Source organism: Chelonia mydas, chromosome 10 (assembly GCF_015237465.2).
Source record: "Chelonia mydas isolate rCheMyd1 chromosome 10, rCheMyd1.pri.v2, whole genome shotgun sequence".
In the NCBI taxonomy this organism is placed as follows: Eukaryota; Metazoa; Chordata; order Testudines; family Cheloniidae; genus Chelonia; species Chelonia mydas.
This window is the reverse complement of record NC_051250.2, coordinates 54,153,104-54,172,189: the sequence shown is the minus strand read 5'-3', so window position 1 is coordinate 54,172,189 and position 19,086 is coordinate 54,153,104. Positions and strand designations below refer to the sequence as shown.

The 19,086-nt window shown below is 42.4% G+C and overlaps 1 protein-coding gene across 20 annotated transcripts in view; it reads left to right on the top strand.

Moving 5' to 3' along the window:
- The window catches only part of FAN1 (FANCD2 and FANCI associated nuclease 1), a 45,391-nt gene extending 28,081 nt beyond the window's left edge, over positions 1 to 17,310 (top strand). For 13 of the 20 annotated variants that reach the window (XM_037910768.2, XM_027827301.3, XM_043524171.1 and 10 more), the window contains 10 exons: positions 1,272 to 1,505; positions 2,120 to 2,251; positions 3,444 to 3,552; positions 4,548 to 4,667; positions 8,186 to 8,350; positions 9,477 to 9,642; positions 11,052 to 11,155; positions 12,808 to 13,002; positions 14,658 to 14,786; positions 17,102 to 17,310. In XM_037910768.2, the coding sequence (XP_037766696.1) occupies positions 1,272 to 1,505; positions 2,120 to 2,251; positions 3,444 to 3,552; positions 4,548 to 4,667; positions 8,186 to 8,350; positions 9,477 to 9,642; positions 11,052 to 11,155; positions 12,808 to 13,002; positions 14,658 to 14,786; positions 17,102 to 17,239 (1,492 nt within the window). In that variant the 3' untranslated portion in view covers positions 17,240 to 17,310. Of the gene's footprint in view, positions 1 to 1,271; positions 1,506 to 2,119; positions 2,252 to 3,443; positions 3,553 to 4,547; positions 4,668 to 8,185; positions 8,351 to 9,476; positions 9,643 to 10,882; positions 10,965 to 11,051; positions 11,156 to 12,807; positions 13,003 to 14,657; positions 14,787 to 17,101 lie in introns of those variants that run through there. The other 7 variants (XM_043524173.1, XM_043524172.1, XM_037910777.2 and 4 more) reach the window with 5 other exon arrangements.
- The last annotated feature ends 1,776 nt before the right edge of the window (positions 17,311 to 19,086 follow it).

Sequence of the window (19,086 nt, the reverse complement as noted above, 5' to 3'; positions counted from 1 at the left end):
AGATTGTATACTGTTCAACGTCCTATGATAGAAGAATTATCCACTACAGCAGGGATGGGGAACCTTTTTTCTATCAGGGACCATTGACCCACAGGGCTGGGGAGGGAGGTTGGGAGGCAGGAGGGGTGAGGGCTCTGGGGTGGGGCTGAAGATGAGGAGTTTGGGGTGTGAGAGGGGGCTCTGGGCTGGGGCCAAGGGGCTTGGAGTGCAGGAAGGGGCTCAGGGTTGGGGTGCGGGAGGAGGTTCGGGTGCGGGCTCTGGGAGGGAGTTTGGATGCGGGAGGGGGTTCCGACCTGGGAGAAGAGGTTTGGGGTGCGGGGTCCGGCTGGGTGGCGCTTACCCTCAGGTTGCTCCTGGTTGGTGACACAGCAGGGCTAAGGCAGACTCCTTGCCTGCCCTGGCTCCACACTGCTCCCGGAAGCAGCTGGTGTGTCTGGCCCCTAGGCGGAGGGTCCAGGGCGTTCTGTGCACTGCCCGCAGGTGCTGCCCCTGCAGCTCCCATTAGTCACTGTTCCTGGCCAATGGGAGCTGCAGAGCTGGTGCTGGGGCAGGGGCAGCACATGGAGCTTCCCTGATCGCCCCTGGTCCTAGGAGCCGCAGGGACATGCTGGTCGCTTTCGGAAACTTGCTGCCGGCCGGATGAAATGAAGCAGCAGGCTGGATTTGGTCGACGGGCCATAAGTTCCCCACTACAGTATTTCAGCAAAAATCACACATTACTGTGGGGTCTGCATTTTAAATTTGAGGCTGAATGTCCAGATTTCTGTCAGCTTCACTGAAAATCTGTAATAAGGGTTTAAATATAAATTTGAATGTAAGTTCAATAATGATAATAATTAATAATGCTTTGCAATTCTACTGAATCTTCCATATGAAAATCTCAAAGCATTTGGTTAACGTTAAGTCTTGCAAATTCTCAGAGAAATGAAAGGATGTATTTTCAAAAATGGCCTCTGATTTTCAGTGCCTTCAATTTTGAGTGTTCCATTTTAGGACCTGATTTTTATTGACTTCTCCAAAGTTACGCAGTAAGTCATTGTCAGAGAGAGAATCTTACTTTTTGTAGAGCATATATATTGTCAGGTTATTCCACTTCACTTACTGAAATGTTATATTTCCTATGTATTAAGTCCATATATCTGGCTTTTCATGAGAGACCACGTATGCTATGTAGTTTCTCAAGCTCCTTCATACTGTAGGGAAAATCAAGCTGTATAACAATTGGTTTGGAAGTAAATTACATCTGGATAAACATTTTGCTTGGCTTCTAGGGCTAAGGACCTTTCTGGGAAGTCTGTCAGAGTCTGTAAAGGCCCCCGAGCAGTATTTTCTCGAGTTTTACTGCTGTTCTCACTGACTGATTCAATGGAGGATGAGGAAGCAGCTAGTGGTGGCCAAGGCCAGCTTTCCACCGTGCTTATGGTAAACATGGGTCGTACGGTGTTTCCCAGTTACACAGTAAATAGGAAAACAGCAATCTTCCAGGACAGAGAAGATCTTATCAGGTAGGAGGAACTTTGGCTATCTGGAAACTGATTCATGGAGACAGCATGTGAAATGCGGTAATGACACCCGTGTGTTTATTTCTAGATAAGCACTATTATTGGCTATACCTTGTCAACTTGTCGGTGCTATTGTCATAAATTATAGGGCATATAGAAGACCAGAGGAAAACACACAACAGTATATTTGTGGTTGGTTAATATAGAATCTGCTAAGAAGCCTCCCAAAATTTGTAATGTTTGGTGGCCTTACATTCTGAATCAAAGTAGCTTACCTCATTGCTTCATGGTCACCTGCTGATGAAAGCTGCTCATTAAATTGCAATGCCTGCTGTTAGAATAAATTCATAGAACAATGAGAAAATGATATAAATGTTTTATACTAGAGAAACATTTTAAACTTAATGCACCCTGATGTATAGTCCATTCACTTCAGAAGATTACTCCAGGAATAAAGTTGGCCTTGTGGGTTGTTTTTTTTTAATGCCTTGGGAGATGAGGGTGGGAGGGAAATCAGATAACATTGTATAAAGGAAATGAGTTATTTTTAACTATTAACTGTCTCTGTACCTGATATTTATTTTTGTATTTGTGGTTTGGGTTTTTTTGTTTGTTAGATATGCTACAGCTGCTCATTTGTCAAATGATGTAGCCATTGCAATGGCTAATGGGAACTGGACAGAAGCTAAATCTCTCTATATGTGTGCCAAAGAAACCTGGCATGAATTGAAAAATCATCCTTCTTTGAGGTACTAAAGCAGAAATGCATGCTGAAATTCACATGCAACTAGCAGATACATGATCTCGTTTTTGATGCAGCTCCTACTGAAGTAGGCTTGGATTCTTCTAACCCAAGCCTGTTGAATTCAGCAGTTTCACTGTTCTTAAAAGCTTTGAACTTCCTGGTTTATTTGTTTAGCTTTTAAATGGTTTAAATTGGAGAGACTTTTTATGTAAAAGTGCAGAATGAATTGGTAGACAAAGATAAAGCACTGAAACAGCTCCATATTCTACATGCCAAAATGAAGGAGAATAAGAATCTATTTTTCACTTGTCTTAGTTTGTCTTTATGGCTGCTAGGCAAACAGCAGTCAGTAGATTTTAAAATTCACAAAGAACAAAGTAATGTTCCAAAGGTTATGGGAAAACATACTGGGTATTCATCTGCTGAAACTTCCAAATGGGTGTTATTCAGGGAGCATTACTAAAGATCTGAGAACGGAACATACATGTATTGTTGTTCAAGTGTCCTTCATCAGTTTTCATTTTAATTATTTGTCTGGTAGCTTGATGATACGTTGAAAATCATAGCCCTGTGTTTGCCATCATATTCACTCTCATGGCAACTGACTTAACCTCATATTCATGGAGGGTCATTTGGGGGGCTTGATCTTTCTCCTGTTGAAGACAGTGGCAAAATTTCCCTTCAGTGAGATCATGCTCTTGAATAGTATATGCCATCAAAAAAAGATGGCTAATATCTGTAAGTTAAATACATTTGTTAGGACAGGAGAAGCTATTTCAGCCAGTGACCTTTTGTCCAGCTGTTTGTCTGCTAGCTGACCTTCTGTCTTGGTAGAGAACACCTGTAAGTAAAAAACAAAAACAGAAAACAAACAAAAAAGATGATTGAACTAAATTTTCTTTTAACTGACCCTATGATCTGTGAATCTTTAGTTTCACTGGTTGTTGAACCAAAGGACGTGGCTGCCAAAATATTAATATTAAACCATTGCACCAGCCACCTTAATTCTGTCACGTGCTAACTTTGGAGTGGTAGACTTTGCAACCTTAATATTCTTTTTACTGCATTTTAAAATATATTTCATGTGTTTTGTTTTTATAAGCACTTGACTATTTGTGTGCTTTGTAAGAAAGAGTCTGAATGATTTGGATAGTCATTCCTATTTTAATGATCTCTGATGTGTTCTTTTTTTTAAGATGCCATAGAGACTTACCTGAGTATCTGCGACGTTTTACGGTTGGGTGGATGTATACAAGGATCCTCTCTCGAGGGGTTGAAATACTGCAGAGACTTCATATGTATGAGGTAAAGCAGTGGTGCAAGACTGTGGTTCATTTTTAATTGCTAATATTTCTGTAATGAAATTACTATAGCTGGCTCTCAGGTATAAAATCCCTACATTTTCTGTGGGTGGCAGTCTTAATACATTATAACTGCACAGTGTCAGACCTCATTAATGATACAGTTCACAGGAATATTGTAGAAGGATTTGACATTGCAATAGTCAGTGATGTTTTTATCTGTTGTGTAGCTTTAGAGATGATAGGATCTTGTGCAGCTTTGCTTAAAGGTAACCTGTGAAGAAAAAAACAGTGTACCATTTTTCTTCCTGCATTAGGAGCTATAAGGCTTGTAAGAGGTTTTTCAGCATTTTTTTTTTCCACTTTTTTTTTTCTTGCATAGCATTAGATTTTGACTTCGCTGTTATAGCTGGAAGACTCTGTGCAGATCCAATTGGGGATTATTACATGGCAAGAGTCTAACACTGAGGGATTGTTATTTAGACTGTTTAAAGATACCTCCTTTTCACTGGATTTTGTTAACCCCTTGTAAAGACATACTCTTGAGGGTGAGAGGGGAAGCTGGCTATGAAATGCTCTGCCTCTTCAGTTGAGGACTAAGAATCTCCAGCTTAAGAGTTCCCTACCATGGAACATAAATTTATAATAGAAAGAAAAACACTAGGAAAACCTCTTTAACCAAAAAACAAGCAAGCAATTTTCAGACCTTCTTTGTATATCGTAAAGAAGTAAAAAAGGGAAAAAGCATTTTCTCTGTAAGTCTAAATGACTCTCTCTATGTTCATAGGAGCTGTTATAGAAAGGGATGTTAAAGGGTAAAAAGCACTCGAGCTGAGAATTGCTGAGAGTTAAATTAGCCAGTGAGGAGGAGGCAAGACACTTGGAAGGATAATAGTACTGTGTTACTACAGCGCTATGGGCAATGTAACTGGCTTAATTGTATAATGCTTCAGCTTGCTTTCCTGTGTCATCTAATGGAAGGGTTTTGCATTGCTGTAGGAGGCCGTGGAAGAGCTGCAGAATCTTTTGTCTCAGGAAGTGTATTGTATAGACAGCAGAGGACGATGGTGGGATCGACTGGCTCTGAATTTACACCAGCACTTGAAACGCACTAAGCAGGTATCCCCTAACTGCATGTTCTACCACTGGAGAACAGTACAAGCTAGCTCCCTGAGCTTGGACCGACCTGATCCCTTGGGCCTGAGCGCGGTTGGCCTACGAGCCTCCGCTGATGCCACAACCTCCACACAGCTATATTTTAGTATGCTTACTAAAGCTGAGCTAGTGCCAGTCTGTCTACCCAAGGGTGGAAGGCACACTCCCAGCTGCAGGGTAGACATACGCTCTGTGCCCTCTTAGTGGCTAGACTACGTACAGAGGTTTGACTTTGCTACCACTTTTGAGCTAATTGACCTGGTCCATTAGATCAAGTAGTAGAGACTCCTGCTTTTAGATCTAGTGGTCCCAGAATCACTCCCCACAAACAGCTCTTCCAGGGGCAACATTGCCCGTGCCTTAGCCCTAGAGTTCCCATGCCACAACTCTGAACTACGCCCAAAATCCATGCAGAGAAAACACAGCCCATCAGTCTCAGATTGAGTGAGAAGTTAGGATCCAGAATAAGGCATTGTAAAGGACATGTGGTGGGCCATGTTTATCCCTACTGTGTGGAACTCTGGAGCCTGTATTGGAAGTACATTGGGGAGGGATTTGGTCCACTTTTGCCTGACATCCTTGCCCCTCCATGGGATGAGTTTCTAAAAGCAAATTAATTGTGCAGTGGGTAAACTTGCCAGTTTCTAGCTGCCTGATACAATTCAGGCTTTCAGAGACACCGTGTCCATGGAGACTAGTGCTTGGGTTTCTAAGTGATTAGTTGGCAGGTGGCCAAGGGAGAGAAATGTAACAGCTTGGGAATGGCATAGCATGTTTGGATGTAATGATTATATAAGATCTTACAGAACTCTCCAGCACTTTTAGGCAGACATTTGCAGCAGACTGTGGTGGAACCAGTGGCACCAATTTGCAGGTCTGGGTCTCCTTTGACTTCCACCTACTTTCAGTAAGCAGGTGCTGCTATTGGTGCATGAGACATCACTGTGATAAAGCAGCCAGCAGCAGAAGTCTGTGTGCTCCAAATTTTGTGGCTCAGCACTCTAAGGCTACGTCTACATTTACGGTGGGGTGTAGAATACATGCACGGCACCCTCCCACCCCCATCAATGATATACATAGCAGTGTAGCTGGTGAGGCACTGCTTTGGCGAGTAAAGACACACCATAACCTTGAGGTATATACACTACATGGCTCTCTGTGTGCAGCAGCAGCGCCTCCTCGCCTACACTGTTTTTAGCAGTTTAGTGTCCTGCTGCCTCCCCACTGATAGGCGTGGGAAAGGCTCTGACAAGGGGAGGCAGTGGAGAAAGGATTTGCAGCTCCCTGCTGTGAGAGCCTTTCCCTGCTGTCCTCCTCCCCCCCCAGAGATTTTTGCTGATGTGTATAGCTACACATTTCAGCGTGGATGCAGCCTGCTGTTCACTGCAGCTTGGAGCTACACATATCCTCCATGCTGCCACCAGTGTAGACAAAGTCTGAGTGTGACCCAGTTGCCCTTCTCCTACCCCATCTGCATCAGCCCACTCAGAGCTGGTGCAAAATCTCTCTCCCTGGTTTGCAGATGGAGCTGAGACTCTGGCTGTAGTTGCCTGGCAGCTGATCTATTGTTGTTTGTGTTATAGTTGCTCCTACAAGTCCTGACTTTCATCAGTGCCCAGTTTTGCTAGGCACTATATATACACATAGTAAGAGAGAGTCTCTGCTCTGAATAGTTTACAGTTTAAATAATATAAGACAAATAGAAGGTGTGAGAAAGGAAGCATTAGTGTTCCCATTTTACATGAGAACTGAGTGAGGCTTGGGGGCTTGCCTACGCTTGCAAGTTAGAGCGCATTAAAGCAGCCCCGGGCACCCTAGTTCGCTACCCGTCCACACTGGCAAGGCACGTAAAGTGCTCTGACTCCATGGCTAGCGCGCTCCTGGTGCTCCACCTCGGCAAGAAGATTAACACTTGGTGCGCCTTGGCTGAAACACCTGGGCGTCAGTGTGAACGAGGTGTTGCATTACTGCACTCTGATCAGCTTCTGGAAACATCCCATAATCCCCTTAAGTCAAGTGGCCACTCTTGTCATTGTTTTGGAATCGCTGCAGGAATGCGGATATGCTCTTTGAAAGCTCCGTTTCTGACAGCCGGCTGCTTATCTGCTCCGAGACAAAGCAATCATTAGTGTGGAATGCTGTGTGTGAGGGAAGGAGGCAGTGAGCGGGGTCTGCTACTGTCTGAACTTACAAGACAGCATGCTGACATGCTCTCAGCCCCCCCAAAACCCACTCTCTCTCCCCTCTCTCTCCCCCCACATACACACAACACACTCCCTGTCACACTCCACCCCCACCCCGCATATGAAAAGCACGTTGCAGCCACTTGCATGCTGGGATATCTACCACAATGCACTGCTCTCTGTGGCTGTTGCAAGAGCTGCTAATGTGGTCATGCCAGTGTGCTTGTAGCTGTCATTGTGGACAGATTGCAGCGCTTTCCCTACTGCACTCTACAATGGCTGGTTTAAAAGCGCTCTACATCTGCAAGTGTAGCGATGCCCTTAGAAGTATGAAGTACCTTGCCGACAGTCACACAGAAAGTCTGTGGCAGAGCCAAGTTCTCCTAAAAAGAAAAGCAGTACTTGTAGCACCTTAGAGACTAACCAATTTATTTGAGCATAAGCTTTCGTGAGCTACAGCTCACTTCATCGGATGCATCAGTTGTTCTCCTAAGTCTCAATTTAGTGCCTTAACCCTCAGACCATCTTTCCATTCGTAAGACTGAAGTAGTGCAGAGGGCCTATGCTGGGCTCAGTTTTACCCTCCATATATTTGCACCATGAGCTAGCATACCTGTTCTTGAATTAAACTGCTGTTAAAATAGCTGGGTCACCTTGTTGAAAAATTGGCCCAGATTAACTGGCTGCTACTACCAGATAGCAATGCTGGGAATCAAGACTTATATGCATTAAATCCTGCGTGTTCAATGGCACCCTCCTCTTCATTCCTGCCCGCCACTTACTCTGAATGGATTACTTTGATCCTCTCCAGGTCTTTGTTTGCTTAGCTGGTACATTTAAGTGCATTGCAGTGGTTTAGGGTGGTGGGGGAAAAGCCTGGCCACATTTTTTCTTGGTCAAAAGTATATGGCATGAGCATTTTTAGTTTAGTTTTTGAATTAAGTATTAGACACTTAAAATATTTCATTCTAATTGCATCCATTTACAGAATAGAAGTTATCATTTCCAAGTACTCTTTTGGGAAGATTTTAGTTTCGTGTTTCACTTGTGTAAATGGGGAGTAACTCTAGTAACTCTGAAGCTGTCTTCTGCTATTTTGTCCGTGCAAAATATCAATTAAAAGGAGTTTCTTCAGTATAATAAGAGTAAGAAAGGAAATAGATTCCTCTTTAACACCATTCTTTATTCTCTGTTGCTTTCCTTCTTTGTGCTCTTTATTTCTACTGAGCCTTAGGGAACATCTGATTTAGACTCATATATTCTTCCCAGGTCATTACCTGAAATCTTCTTCGTTCCTAGGCTATTGAGTGCATTAGAAAAGGGCTGTCAGATCCATTTGTGCGCACAGGCCATCGACTCTCTCTCTACCAGCGTGCACTGCGTTTGAGAGACTCACCAAGCGGCAAGAAGTTCAAGAGCCTCTTTCAGGAGCTGCCTGTCATAACTGTGGAAGATGTTACACATGTGAGCAAAACTGGTTCCTGAGAACCTACCAGTTCCAGCAGTCTTTTCCTTCTGACTGGGATGGTAATGCTGGAAACTGTGTGTGTGTGTGTGTGTACTTCACTGCATTTGTATTATATACTCTGTAACACAATGAGCCCAGCCCTCAGCTGGTATAAATCAGCAGAGCTCCACTGATTTCAGTGAAGCTGTGTTGATTTATACTAACTGTAGATCTGACCCAGCTTACCAGTAAAGCTATAAAATGTTCCTGTCTGTGTCCAGAAGTTTCCTGGGCTCCCTTCCAGACTGTGGTTCTGACTTACTGAATGACTTTTAATCTCACTGGGCCTCAGTTTTCCATGTGTAACATGCGGGTAGATATTACCAACTTCATTGGGGGTTTGTTCGCTCTCTTTGAAGGGCTTGTGAGAATGCAGGACTGGTAGAATCAGGTTTGTGATCCACTGGAGGCAGGAACTTCCACATTAGAATGGATATTATTATGCTTCATTCTCCCCTGCCCTGTGTAGTCATTTACACCTGTTCACAGTGCGTGTAAAGCACACCAAACCATAGTGGTAGGACATCACACCTATTGTACACAGGTGTACATCAGTATTCAGTGGGCAAGGATCAGTCCCATGGTGTGTTAATATTTGATTCTGGGAAATTTTGCCAAGAAGATGAGCAGGAATTTACTTCTTGATTAACTTCATAGTTAAATGCTTTTTGTGTGTGCAACCTGCTAGATATTATGGGTGAAATCCTGGCCCTGGTGAAATTAGTGGAAGGTTTGACATTGACTTCACTTGGGACAGGAGTCTACCCTGTATCCTGACTCCTGACATTCCCTTCAACTCAGAAGCTGTGCTAGTGTGGTTCCTTTATGAACATTTGCCATTTCAGTCTGATTTTGTCATCCAAAAATTGACTCCTTTAGCAAATGGCTGTCCAGAAAATGGCAGCTTAAACTATGAATTCTTTATTTTTAGCTGACCAATATTTCACTTGTTTTTTGGAAGTTTGTTTCTCTTTGTAAAAGCAGTGCTAGGGAGCTGTGTATCCCTTAGTAGAGGTAAAGATACTTAAATAAGGCTGTTCACCTTTAATATTGGACATTAACTAGCTGTTTTGATGTATTCAGGTTACAATCAAAGGAAAAATGTGTCCCCAGACAGGGGTGGGAAAATCTGTGTTTCTAGTGGAGGACGATGATGATCAAGAGGAAGGAGACTTCACTCTGTCCACAATCATGTGTTCAGTTGAGGAGCTGGCATTAACGCATTACAGACAGAATGGCTTTGATCAGGGTAATAGTAACAATTCTCTTATTATGCCAATGCAATAATGTTAAGGAATGGAGTATCAGCAACAAAGAGTCTTTTAACCCAGTTTTAGTAGTTAATGCTCCCATTGTTTGAAAGTCAGTGAAACGGTGCTGATTTTTTTTTCCTTCCTAAAAGTAGCTGGAAATTGGACTTTAGAGCCTTTCTCCTGGACTTTGATTCCTTTTCTCCTCCACATCCCAGTTGCAGTTTTGAAATGGAAAAAAAATATTCCTTTATCTTTCTAGATCTCCCAGTGCATTAGAAGTTTCTCATCTTGTCTTTCAGATCAATAGGCTTTTACTTAAAATAGTGTAATTCACACATGTGTAGGAGTTTGGGATTCCAAAAGCTGTAACTGTAAGTGGCTGAGTGCCAGCAGGAGCAAGAGTGCCACTGAGGAAATTGTATAGAAAAGGATTTTATAGACATCCCATTGTGATTATCTAGACTAGATGATCATCTCTTCCTAGTCTTCTGGCATTTCAGGGTCACTGCAATTAACAGTAGACATACATACTTCTGTTATAGCAAGAGCATCAGCAACTGCTTTAGTTAATGTCAAATAACAGATTCCTTTATTTTGTTTTCAGTTGCTCATAACTTTGTGAAATTTACCATAATCCCCACAGTTTCAGAAGGATTAGGGGACTAGTAATCTTTTTCTTGTTTTATCTGTATCTTGGCACTAAAAATCTGAGTGTAGTACAACAGAGTAGGCAGCCATTAAAAATATTGTGTCTTAATGGAGAACCAAGAAGTCAGGCTTTGTAACAACCCTCATCATAGCCAGAGATCCAAACAGTGGAGTGGGGAACCAAGTGAAGCATTTGTTGGACCAGTGAATCAGTGAGGAAGTTATAGAGAATGGTGGAGCAGCAAGTGACATCATGCATGCTACATGGTGTATTAGTGGGTGTTGCCAGATTCCCTACTCCTGCCTACACGAAGATAGTGTGTGCTGACAGCCATGAAACTGAACTTCCTTGGAATCCCCTTTAAAATGGAGTGGAGCAGCCAACCTTTGCTGTAGCGTGTTTTGGGTAATAGACAAGATTCTTAAGACTTTGAAATGTCCAAAATGTAGTTATTTGGTAACCTTCAGAAGGGTCTTGCCTTGATTAAATTTTTTTAGTCAAGTATATTGGCATTAAACAAAGACCCTTAGGAAATTGTGAAAGTGATATCAATGCCATTAAAATGCATTTTACTACATTTTGTTTAGTGTTAGTATCTGTTGATGGCGTGTATGTGTAATCCTGAACATGATACTTCGCTCTTGCTGAACATTGTAATCTGTGTTTCAGGTGAGGTTGCTTTAACTACTCAGAGATTGAAATGTGCATATCTGTGTTTCCATGACTGGAAATCTGAATGTGATTTTTGTCCTTCAGGGATTCATGGAGAAGGGTCCACGTTTAGTACACTCTATAGCCTTCTAATGTGGGACATTATTTTCATGGATGGCATACCAGATGTTTTCAGAAATTCTTATCAGGTATTTGTGAAGGGTATTTTTCTCTATCCAAAGGTTTGTTTAAAAAGAGATAATTATGATAAACATATATTACAGTCTGTTCTAGATTCACAGTATTTTATCTGATGGCAGGTTGTATCCTGTTACTGAAATGTTCTTCATTGCTAGTTGATAGTAGTTTGCCCTGGCAGGCACAGTTAGTGTGCAGCATTCACTTACCGTTGGTGATCGTTCTTGACTAAAATCTGACTAGTACTGAAGATCTTTGATGCTCATGATTTTTCCAGAGTGGATGCCTCATGCCCTCTAATACATATGTAAGGCCATAGTATGCTTGAAACCTTAGAAATTAATCTTTTGGTGACCTCTGACGAGAAGTCAGCTTTTCTTTGACTTCAGAGGCACATATGTGAATATACCAAATTTCACGATTCTAACTTAGTGCAAACATACATAGAGTGAGTGAGTGGTCTGTGTGAGTTTCGATGATTTCTGCCAGTGTTGCATTCCTCTATACTTAAACTCTACTGAAGCTCATCACTTCATAAATCCATTCCCTTTTATAAAATTAATCTTGTTATACACACATCATTCCCAATTAAAAAAAAACAAACTCTCAGAACCTGCTTGTAACCAGGATGACTCAGGATTTAACCAAACACAACGCTGTTTGTTTAGCTTTTTTGTACCTGGCCCTTTGTGTAGCGAGTTTCATTTGTTAATGCAGCTTAAAGGTGGCAGGAGACTCATGCCTCAGCAGAGAAGAGGTTGAAAGCTCACCTCTCCCGTCTTTTATTCTTCCTTCCCTGCTTCTGGTTCCTACACTGTGCTCTGAGCTCACATGCAGCAGCAAAGGGAGTAAGATTGAAATCCAGATTTCTGAAGTGCTCTGAAAGTGTGAATCAGAAATCCAAACTTCAGTCATCATCACTATGCAGCGAGCACATGCATGAGAGACTAGATGGGCAACTGATAGGGGGAGGGAACTCTGAGAATATGGGAGCTGGGAGTTTTCTGCTTGAAAACCCATCTATTCTGTAGAGCCTTTGTTCTCTCTGCAGACAGAAAAATAGAACCATTGCTCTCTCCCCATCTTATGGACTGGCACAATGCCATGCAGACTGTAGTGATGTTTGACATTTCAGTACACTTTCTGGAAACGCATGTTCCCCAGACTGTCATTTTCTTTGTCACTCATTTCAAGGGGGAATATTTTCTTCTCTGTCTACATTCTTGGTGCAGACTATTACCGTGAACGGTTTAGTAGTACCAACAGGGGCCCCAGGTTCTTAGCTACACTTCTGGACCTTGAGGTATGTCTGGATAAAAGGGGAGCCTCTTAGGTTAAACATTGCTAAATTAGCAAGATCCTAGAAATAACTCTTCTTTATTAATTAAATGCTGTGATTCATTAGGCCAGTATGTTAGGCTCTTGAATGTGGTTAGTGTTTGGTGCAGTAATCTTAAATGTGTAAGTGCAAGTGTAATCTATTCCATTAAATCAAGATTTCGATGACTGCTGTGTTTTTAAATTACTTATCTTAAACCTGCAAGTTAAATTGTAGCCCAACATTCAAAACAGAGCATTTACAATTTCAGAATCTCCATTTCTCCAAGTGCCCTTGAATTGTCAGGCTCCAGCTACTGAGGAGTGTGTTTCCATTTTCATACAGGCCTTCCCCCTGGATTTGTATACTGACAGCTTCTATGAGAAGAGGAGGGATGCCATTGAATCTAGACTCCAGCTACTGTACACAGCTTCCTCAGAGACCCTGAAAGAGATGATTGCCAATGTCTGGAATGCTCAAGAGGGAAAAGCAGCAGCACTAGTTAGTTGGGACCGGTTTACTTCTCTCCAGCAGGCTCAGGTAAAATAGCAAACATCTTATCACACTTAGGCCTAGATTCATTAAGGAACCAGGCCTGGTGACCCCGAGTATGGCCATGCCTAACTTTTAGATACCTAGACCATCACTGGGATTCACAAAGCCTGAGTTCAGTGCCTAGGCTCCTATACAATGAGTGGGGGCGGAGGAAGGCATCTCAGAATGGGATTCACAAAAGTCAGCATACTGGGTGGCTTCTCGCATAAGCCAGCCAATGAGGGATGTCAAGGGGAGAGAAGTGTGCTAAGCCCCACTCCTCTTGGAGATAGGTGCCTAAATTTGAGCTGCAGGGAGGCACCTTCCTCTGCTTGGGATTCTCACGGGGGAACCTTCTCAGGGCATTTAGACCCTGTGCTGTTTTGGCAAAAAGCGGGGCAGTGGGGAGATCCACCTCCCCCATAGCTTTGGTTAGGGTACTCACCTGGGTCAAGTCTCCCTCCCACCTGAGGGCAAGAAGGGATTTCAGTAAGTATCTGTCACCCCTCCAAGTGTTGTCACCCCTCCATGCATCCGATGAAGTGAGCTGTAGCTCATGAAAGCTTATGCTCATATAAATTTGTTAGTCTCTAAGGTGCCACAAGTCCTCCTTTTCTTTTTGCGAATACAGACTAACACGGCTGCTACTCAGAAACCCTCCAAGTGAGTGCTCTAACCACTGAACTATGGGATATTCTGAGGAGGGGCTCCCTCAGTCTCTCCTGTTGAAGCTGTTCCCCTTTGCAATAGTAATTTTAAAAAGTCCTTGGAGCAGGGCACTGGATCCTGGGTCTCCCACCTCTCAGCTGAGTGTGCTAACCATCAGCCTGTAGTGTCATCCTCATGCTTGCTCGCTCTCAATCTGGTCCAATGATTCTTTCATTATTTATCCACAGTGAAACAGCTTCAACACTGGGCCAGAGAGAGATTCCATTTGTGAATCCAGCCCTTAGTGTTAAGTCACAATTGTGTCTAGCCATCTAGGGACTTGGATGGCCCCCATTGCAATAGTATCTGAGCACCTCAATACTTAGTGTTCACCCCAGTAAGTTAGGGAAGTGCTGTTATTTCCATCTGAGAAATGGGGAACCGAGGCACTAAGCAACTTGCTCAAAGTCACACTGGAATTCTGTGGCAATCTAGGTCCCCCAAGTCTTAAGCTAGTGCTTAGACCAGTGTTCTGTTTTGGTCCATAGGGCATGTCTACATGTATGAGATCAGCTCTGTTGAAATTGCTGTAGCGAATGTTGATTTAGCGAGTCTGGTGAAGACACACTAAATCGATGGGAGAGCACTGTCCCATTGATTTGTGTACTCCACCTCCCCGAGAAGCGTAAGGGAAGTCAATGGGAGGCGCTCTCCTGTCGACACAGTGCAATGTAGCCACCACAGTAAGTGGATCTAACTACGTCTACTTCAGTTGCATAACTTAGATTGATTTACCACGGTAGTGTAACCCTGCCCATAGAAGTACTCTTTGACCCTGTTGCCAGTTTTCCTGTACCAAAGCTGGGAATGTTGGAGGAGGCTAGTTGCAGGGAATATGTGAGATGTGTTAAGCAAATGGCAAAGAAGAAAACAGAGAAATGGCATAAAGTTGGCTTACTTTTGCAAGACTGAAATGGCAAGATAAAGACACTTCTTTATTAATGTACTTGCAGAGTCTAGTGTCTTGCTTTGGGGGACCTTTTCTAAGTGGCGTATGTAGGAGGCTCTCCAAAGATCTGCGCCATTGCAGAGGGGGTCTTCCTGACCTAGTCGTGTGGAGTACGCAAGAGCACCGCTTCAAGGTATGTTCCTGTCTTTGGCATGAAAGCACCATACTAGGGATACTCCCCTGAACTTAAACTGAAATACTCAGTTGATCCTAAATGGCATGGAAGTAAAAGAAAAGCTTCCATCTGTCATAGCAGGGGTCTTCAAACTTTTTGTGTATTGTGGCCCACAGGCTATTCATAGACCTGTGCACTAGCTTGGCATAACACTGTAGCAATTGCTTATATGGAAAATATTGATGTCATCTTAGCGTGCCTTTTAATGAAGTTTATTAGTTGGAAGAGAGCCAGCATTAAATGACCAAGTAGGTCTCTGTGGATGAATGCCAAATGGTTCAGGGGCCACACATGATTGCTTTACAGTAATTTCAGTGTAGTAATGTTGAGAGGTCAGGTCGTGCTACACATACTGCTGACTATAGCTCTGCATGTTCTGCAGCTTTTACCCAGACTGTGGTATGTAATCAAACACTACTTTACTCCCATCCCACATGCAGGTCTTCAGTGAACACCCAGGTGGACAGAGGAATAAAAACCCGACAGTGGGTAGAATGTTCATTGCTAGAGTTCTTCCCAGGGACACTGGGTAGCTGAACTTGTACTGTTTGGCAGGGCATGTATTAAAGGAACGTAATTTACAGTGCAGGACTGTGTTGCTGTTGCTCTGGTTTGTGCACATGCAGGAGAAGTAGGCATTGGTCCTGTTGTGTGGAAATTCATACTACCTCATTATCAAGCATACTGCTCCGTGCTATGGGTACCTAATTGTTTTCTGCCAACACTATTAATCTAGAATTTTTACTTGTAAAGATATCTGCATACACCAGTCTGGAATTATTGGGTCACCTTTGTATTGAATTTCTGTAGCCCTGAGCTTAAAAAAAAAAAAAGCTATAAAGACAGATGGATTAGTATGGATTTATGAGTTAATTTTAACGATAGCTGAAAAGGTACGGTGGGTAATAAACTCTCCCCCCAAATTATCTACACTGCAGGTGTATACTAAAGGAAAACTACTCCAGCAGCGCTCCAGACTGGTGGCATATGAACAGTTATTTATATGTAAGTGCTGTAGCTCTGCTACACCACCTGGATTGAGTAAAGGTGACCAGCAGGGAAGTAAACACTTCTCAGTACCCTATGTCCTCTGACGCACATTAGCCTGGTAGTAGCTGTCTTGAAATACTTCCAATGAATCTTTCTACGCAGATGAGTACAGGGCCCCTCTGCCTAACAAGAACTTCTGACCATAAGGTTTATTGCCAGAGTGGCAGAAGCCTTTACTCTTCCTGCTGGGATCCTCCACCAGAACTGTGTACTGAAAAGCCTTAGTTTTGTTAGAGCCATTTTGACTAGAGAGAGAGGCAAGGTAAATGTAATTTTGTCTTGTAAGGAACCTGGTGGCTGGCTAACAGTTGTGAAAAGTAAATTGAGAGGAGGGGAGAGCTTACTAGAGTGGATTGTAAACTTTCCTTTTGCACCAAACTGGTCTTCCCAGAAGTGGTAAGGAAAGCTTTACTTGAACGAGAAGTTACTTGGTATAGTTTTAGGTTCTGTTCAGTTTACTGAGGATAGCATTTACCCACCAGTAGTAGAGCATTGCTATAGAAGATAAACCTAAAAATGCAACTAGGAGAAGCACCCCTGAGGTAGGGTGGGCAGAGGTTAGAGTAGCATAGCTGTAGCAGAAAATGATGCGTTGGGCTGCTAGGGGATAAGTTGCATGGTACCTTTAAACACGCAGATTTACCATTAAGATTTATTTTCTTGTAAAGGGCAAGAGAAGAGGTACTAAAAGTGGACACGGGCCAGAACCTGGCTGTGGGAGTCTTTTTTAAGTGTGGAATCACTCCAAAAACCAGCTGTCTGGGACTTTGCATGAACATACGTCTATTTAAAGTTGGTCTTCAGCAAGACAGGCCTTGTTTGTTCTGCTGGAAGTGGTTCCCTAGGAATTGTGGATTATATAAAATACTTTAACTTGGTTGTTCAGGACACACAGGTCCCAGAGTCTTTCTTTGACCAATAGGATTTTCTAGTGTAACACTTTTACCTTTAGCTATCCAGTTACTAACTGTCCTTTAACAGACAAGTTATAAACAGAGGTTGATGATTAAACACTGGAAGTTAATTTTTGTAATTAATGGCCTTCCTTTAACACACACATTCAAATTTTGTTTAAAAACTGCAACAGCTTCCTCTTAACAGCCATTCTTACAGTGAAAGGTACGAATGCTCTTATCCAAACAGCTGGTACTATGTGCCTGGTTGATGCTTTCAGTTACTAAACCTAAGATAAGATTAATTTTTTTTTAACATTAACATTTCAGCTGGTGGAAGTTAAGGGTCCCAATGATCGCCTGTCCTACAAACAGATGATTTGGCTGGGTGAACTGAAGAAGCTGGGAGCTGCTGTAGAAGTTTGTCATGTGGCTGCAGTTGGAGCTAAAAGTAAACGCCTCAGTTGAATAAAACTGTCTAGAACATGTTGGAAGAGGAGGGGTGCTTATTTTAAAAAAATAAATAAATAGTATGAATATGTGCTAATGGTTGCCTCCTATTTTAAGCACCTGCCACTAAGGACATTAGATAAGTGTTTTTAATTAGGTCCTGACCAATGGAAATAATGGAGTTTTTAAGACGTGCTTGTTTTGGTAAAGAACGAACAGGTTTTATTTATTGTAAATCAGGTCTTCTAAGTAGAACAGAGGTGACTTAGGGGATCTTAACTAACAAAGGTAATCTGGCAGCTGTGCCTATATTTCAGCTGTCTGACTTTCATCAAATGTGCCCCAAACTGCTATAACTCAAAAGCATGTTTTATAGGAAAAACAGGAGGAGAAAACTTCCATCCCTCACCTCCCGGCAAGCCAACCTGTGCGCCCCCCCCCCCCCTTCTTATTTCTTTCTGGCTCGACGTACATCTACAGTGCTGCATGGATGTGTAATTTCCATCTTGGGCAGATGTGCATGAGCAAACCAGCTCAAGGTCACACCTACATTACTCAGACAGCCACCTTACACCTCCATGGATGTACTGATATTTTTAGTTTACTAAATCAAAGCTAGCTAGTAATTACACACCACTAGATGATGTACCATGTGAGATAAATCTTTGAGTAGTAGACTAGTGGGACAATGAGCAGAGCTGAGTTAGGGTTATGATGATGATGCTTCAAGTAGTAATGGCTCGCATTAACCAGTTTTGATTTATAGACAATTACAGACTTGCTTAAAGCTGATGAGTCTGGTCACCAGGTGATAGGAGCATACAGTGAGCCCCTATCTGAGATCTAGAACAATCCCTGATATTTTTGGAAGTGATTAGAGGCACTGTTCACTGCTTATCACCTTACAGACAGATGTGCCATTAAATTGACTGTAGGGTTTCACTTTGCTCAGCCAATTGAACCATTTTAAGTACCAAAGTGCTCTTTTGGAGTTAAGTGTCATGAAGTATTCTTGCCCATGAGACCAACACCAACTGTCCTACTTCCATGCATGGAACAGTTTGAGAGTCACTAGCTAATGGGGGGAGGGGCAAAGGAGTGCAAATGTTCAGTTTACTAAGAATTAACTCCCTGAAAGGTGATTATTTCCCCCTAAGGTACCTAATGCTGTAAATAAGGGATAGCTTAAGTGGAGGCTCAGAACAGACGTACAATAAGAGAATAAAATTAAGTTTTTAACAGAAGATTGTCACTGTTAATATAGAAAGTTTATACAGGGGGCTGTACAGGAGTAAAAAAATGGAGATCTAATGAGTGTTGGCTATTTTATGATTGAGGATAGTATTTCTACTTATGCTATATTATTATTCCCTTAAAGAGACAAATGCTGTGGTGCCTGCATACCCAATATTGAACCAAATTTGCAGCTCGTTAGATACCCACTGTATGTACTGATATAATATGTAGCTATTTTCTTTAGTAAGCACAGGGAATCCACAACTCCAGAGATTATAGGGCATAAGGGTAACACCAAAGAAAGATCTTTCTAACGCCTCAGTATTGATGGCAGCAAAACAAAGTTACTTCAGACCCTGTCTCTTCATCTAACCAAAGTAGGTTATTTGTGTGACCTTTTCAAACTCAAATAATGACACAACAGTCTCAAATGAAGGAAAAAAACACCAAGTGGCAACATGGGTGTGTTTGACAAGCAAAAAAAAAAAAAAGTAAGACGCAGCCACTGAGAAAACATCAAATGGGCCACACAGAACAAATGCTGCTTTGTAATCTTTCTGTAGACTCTTCCTCGTCTACTCCTGCACCATTTTTATTAAACCAGTAAAATAAACTGAGAAATACAGTGG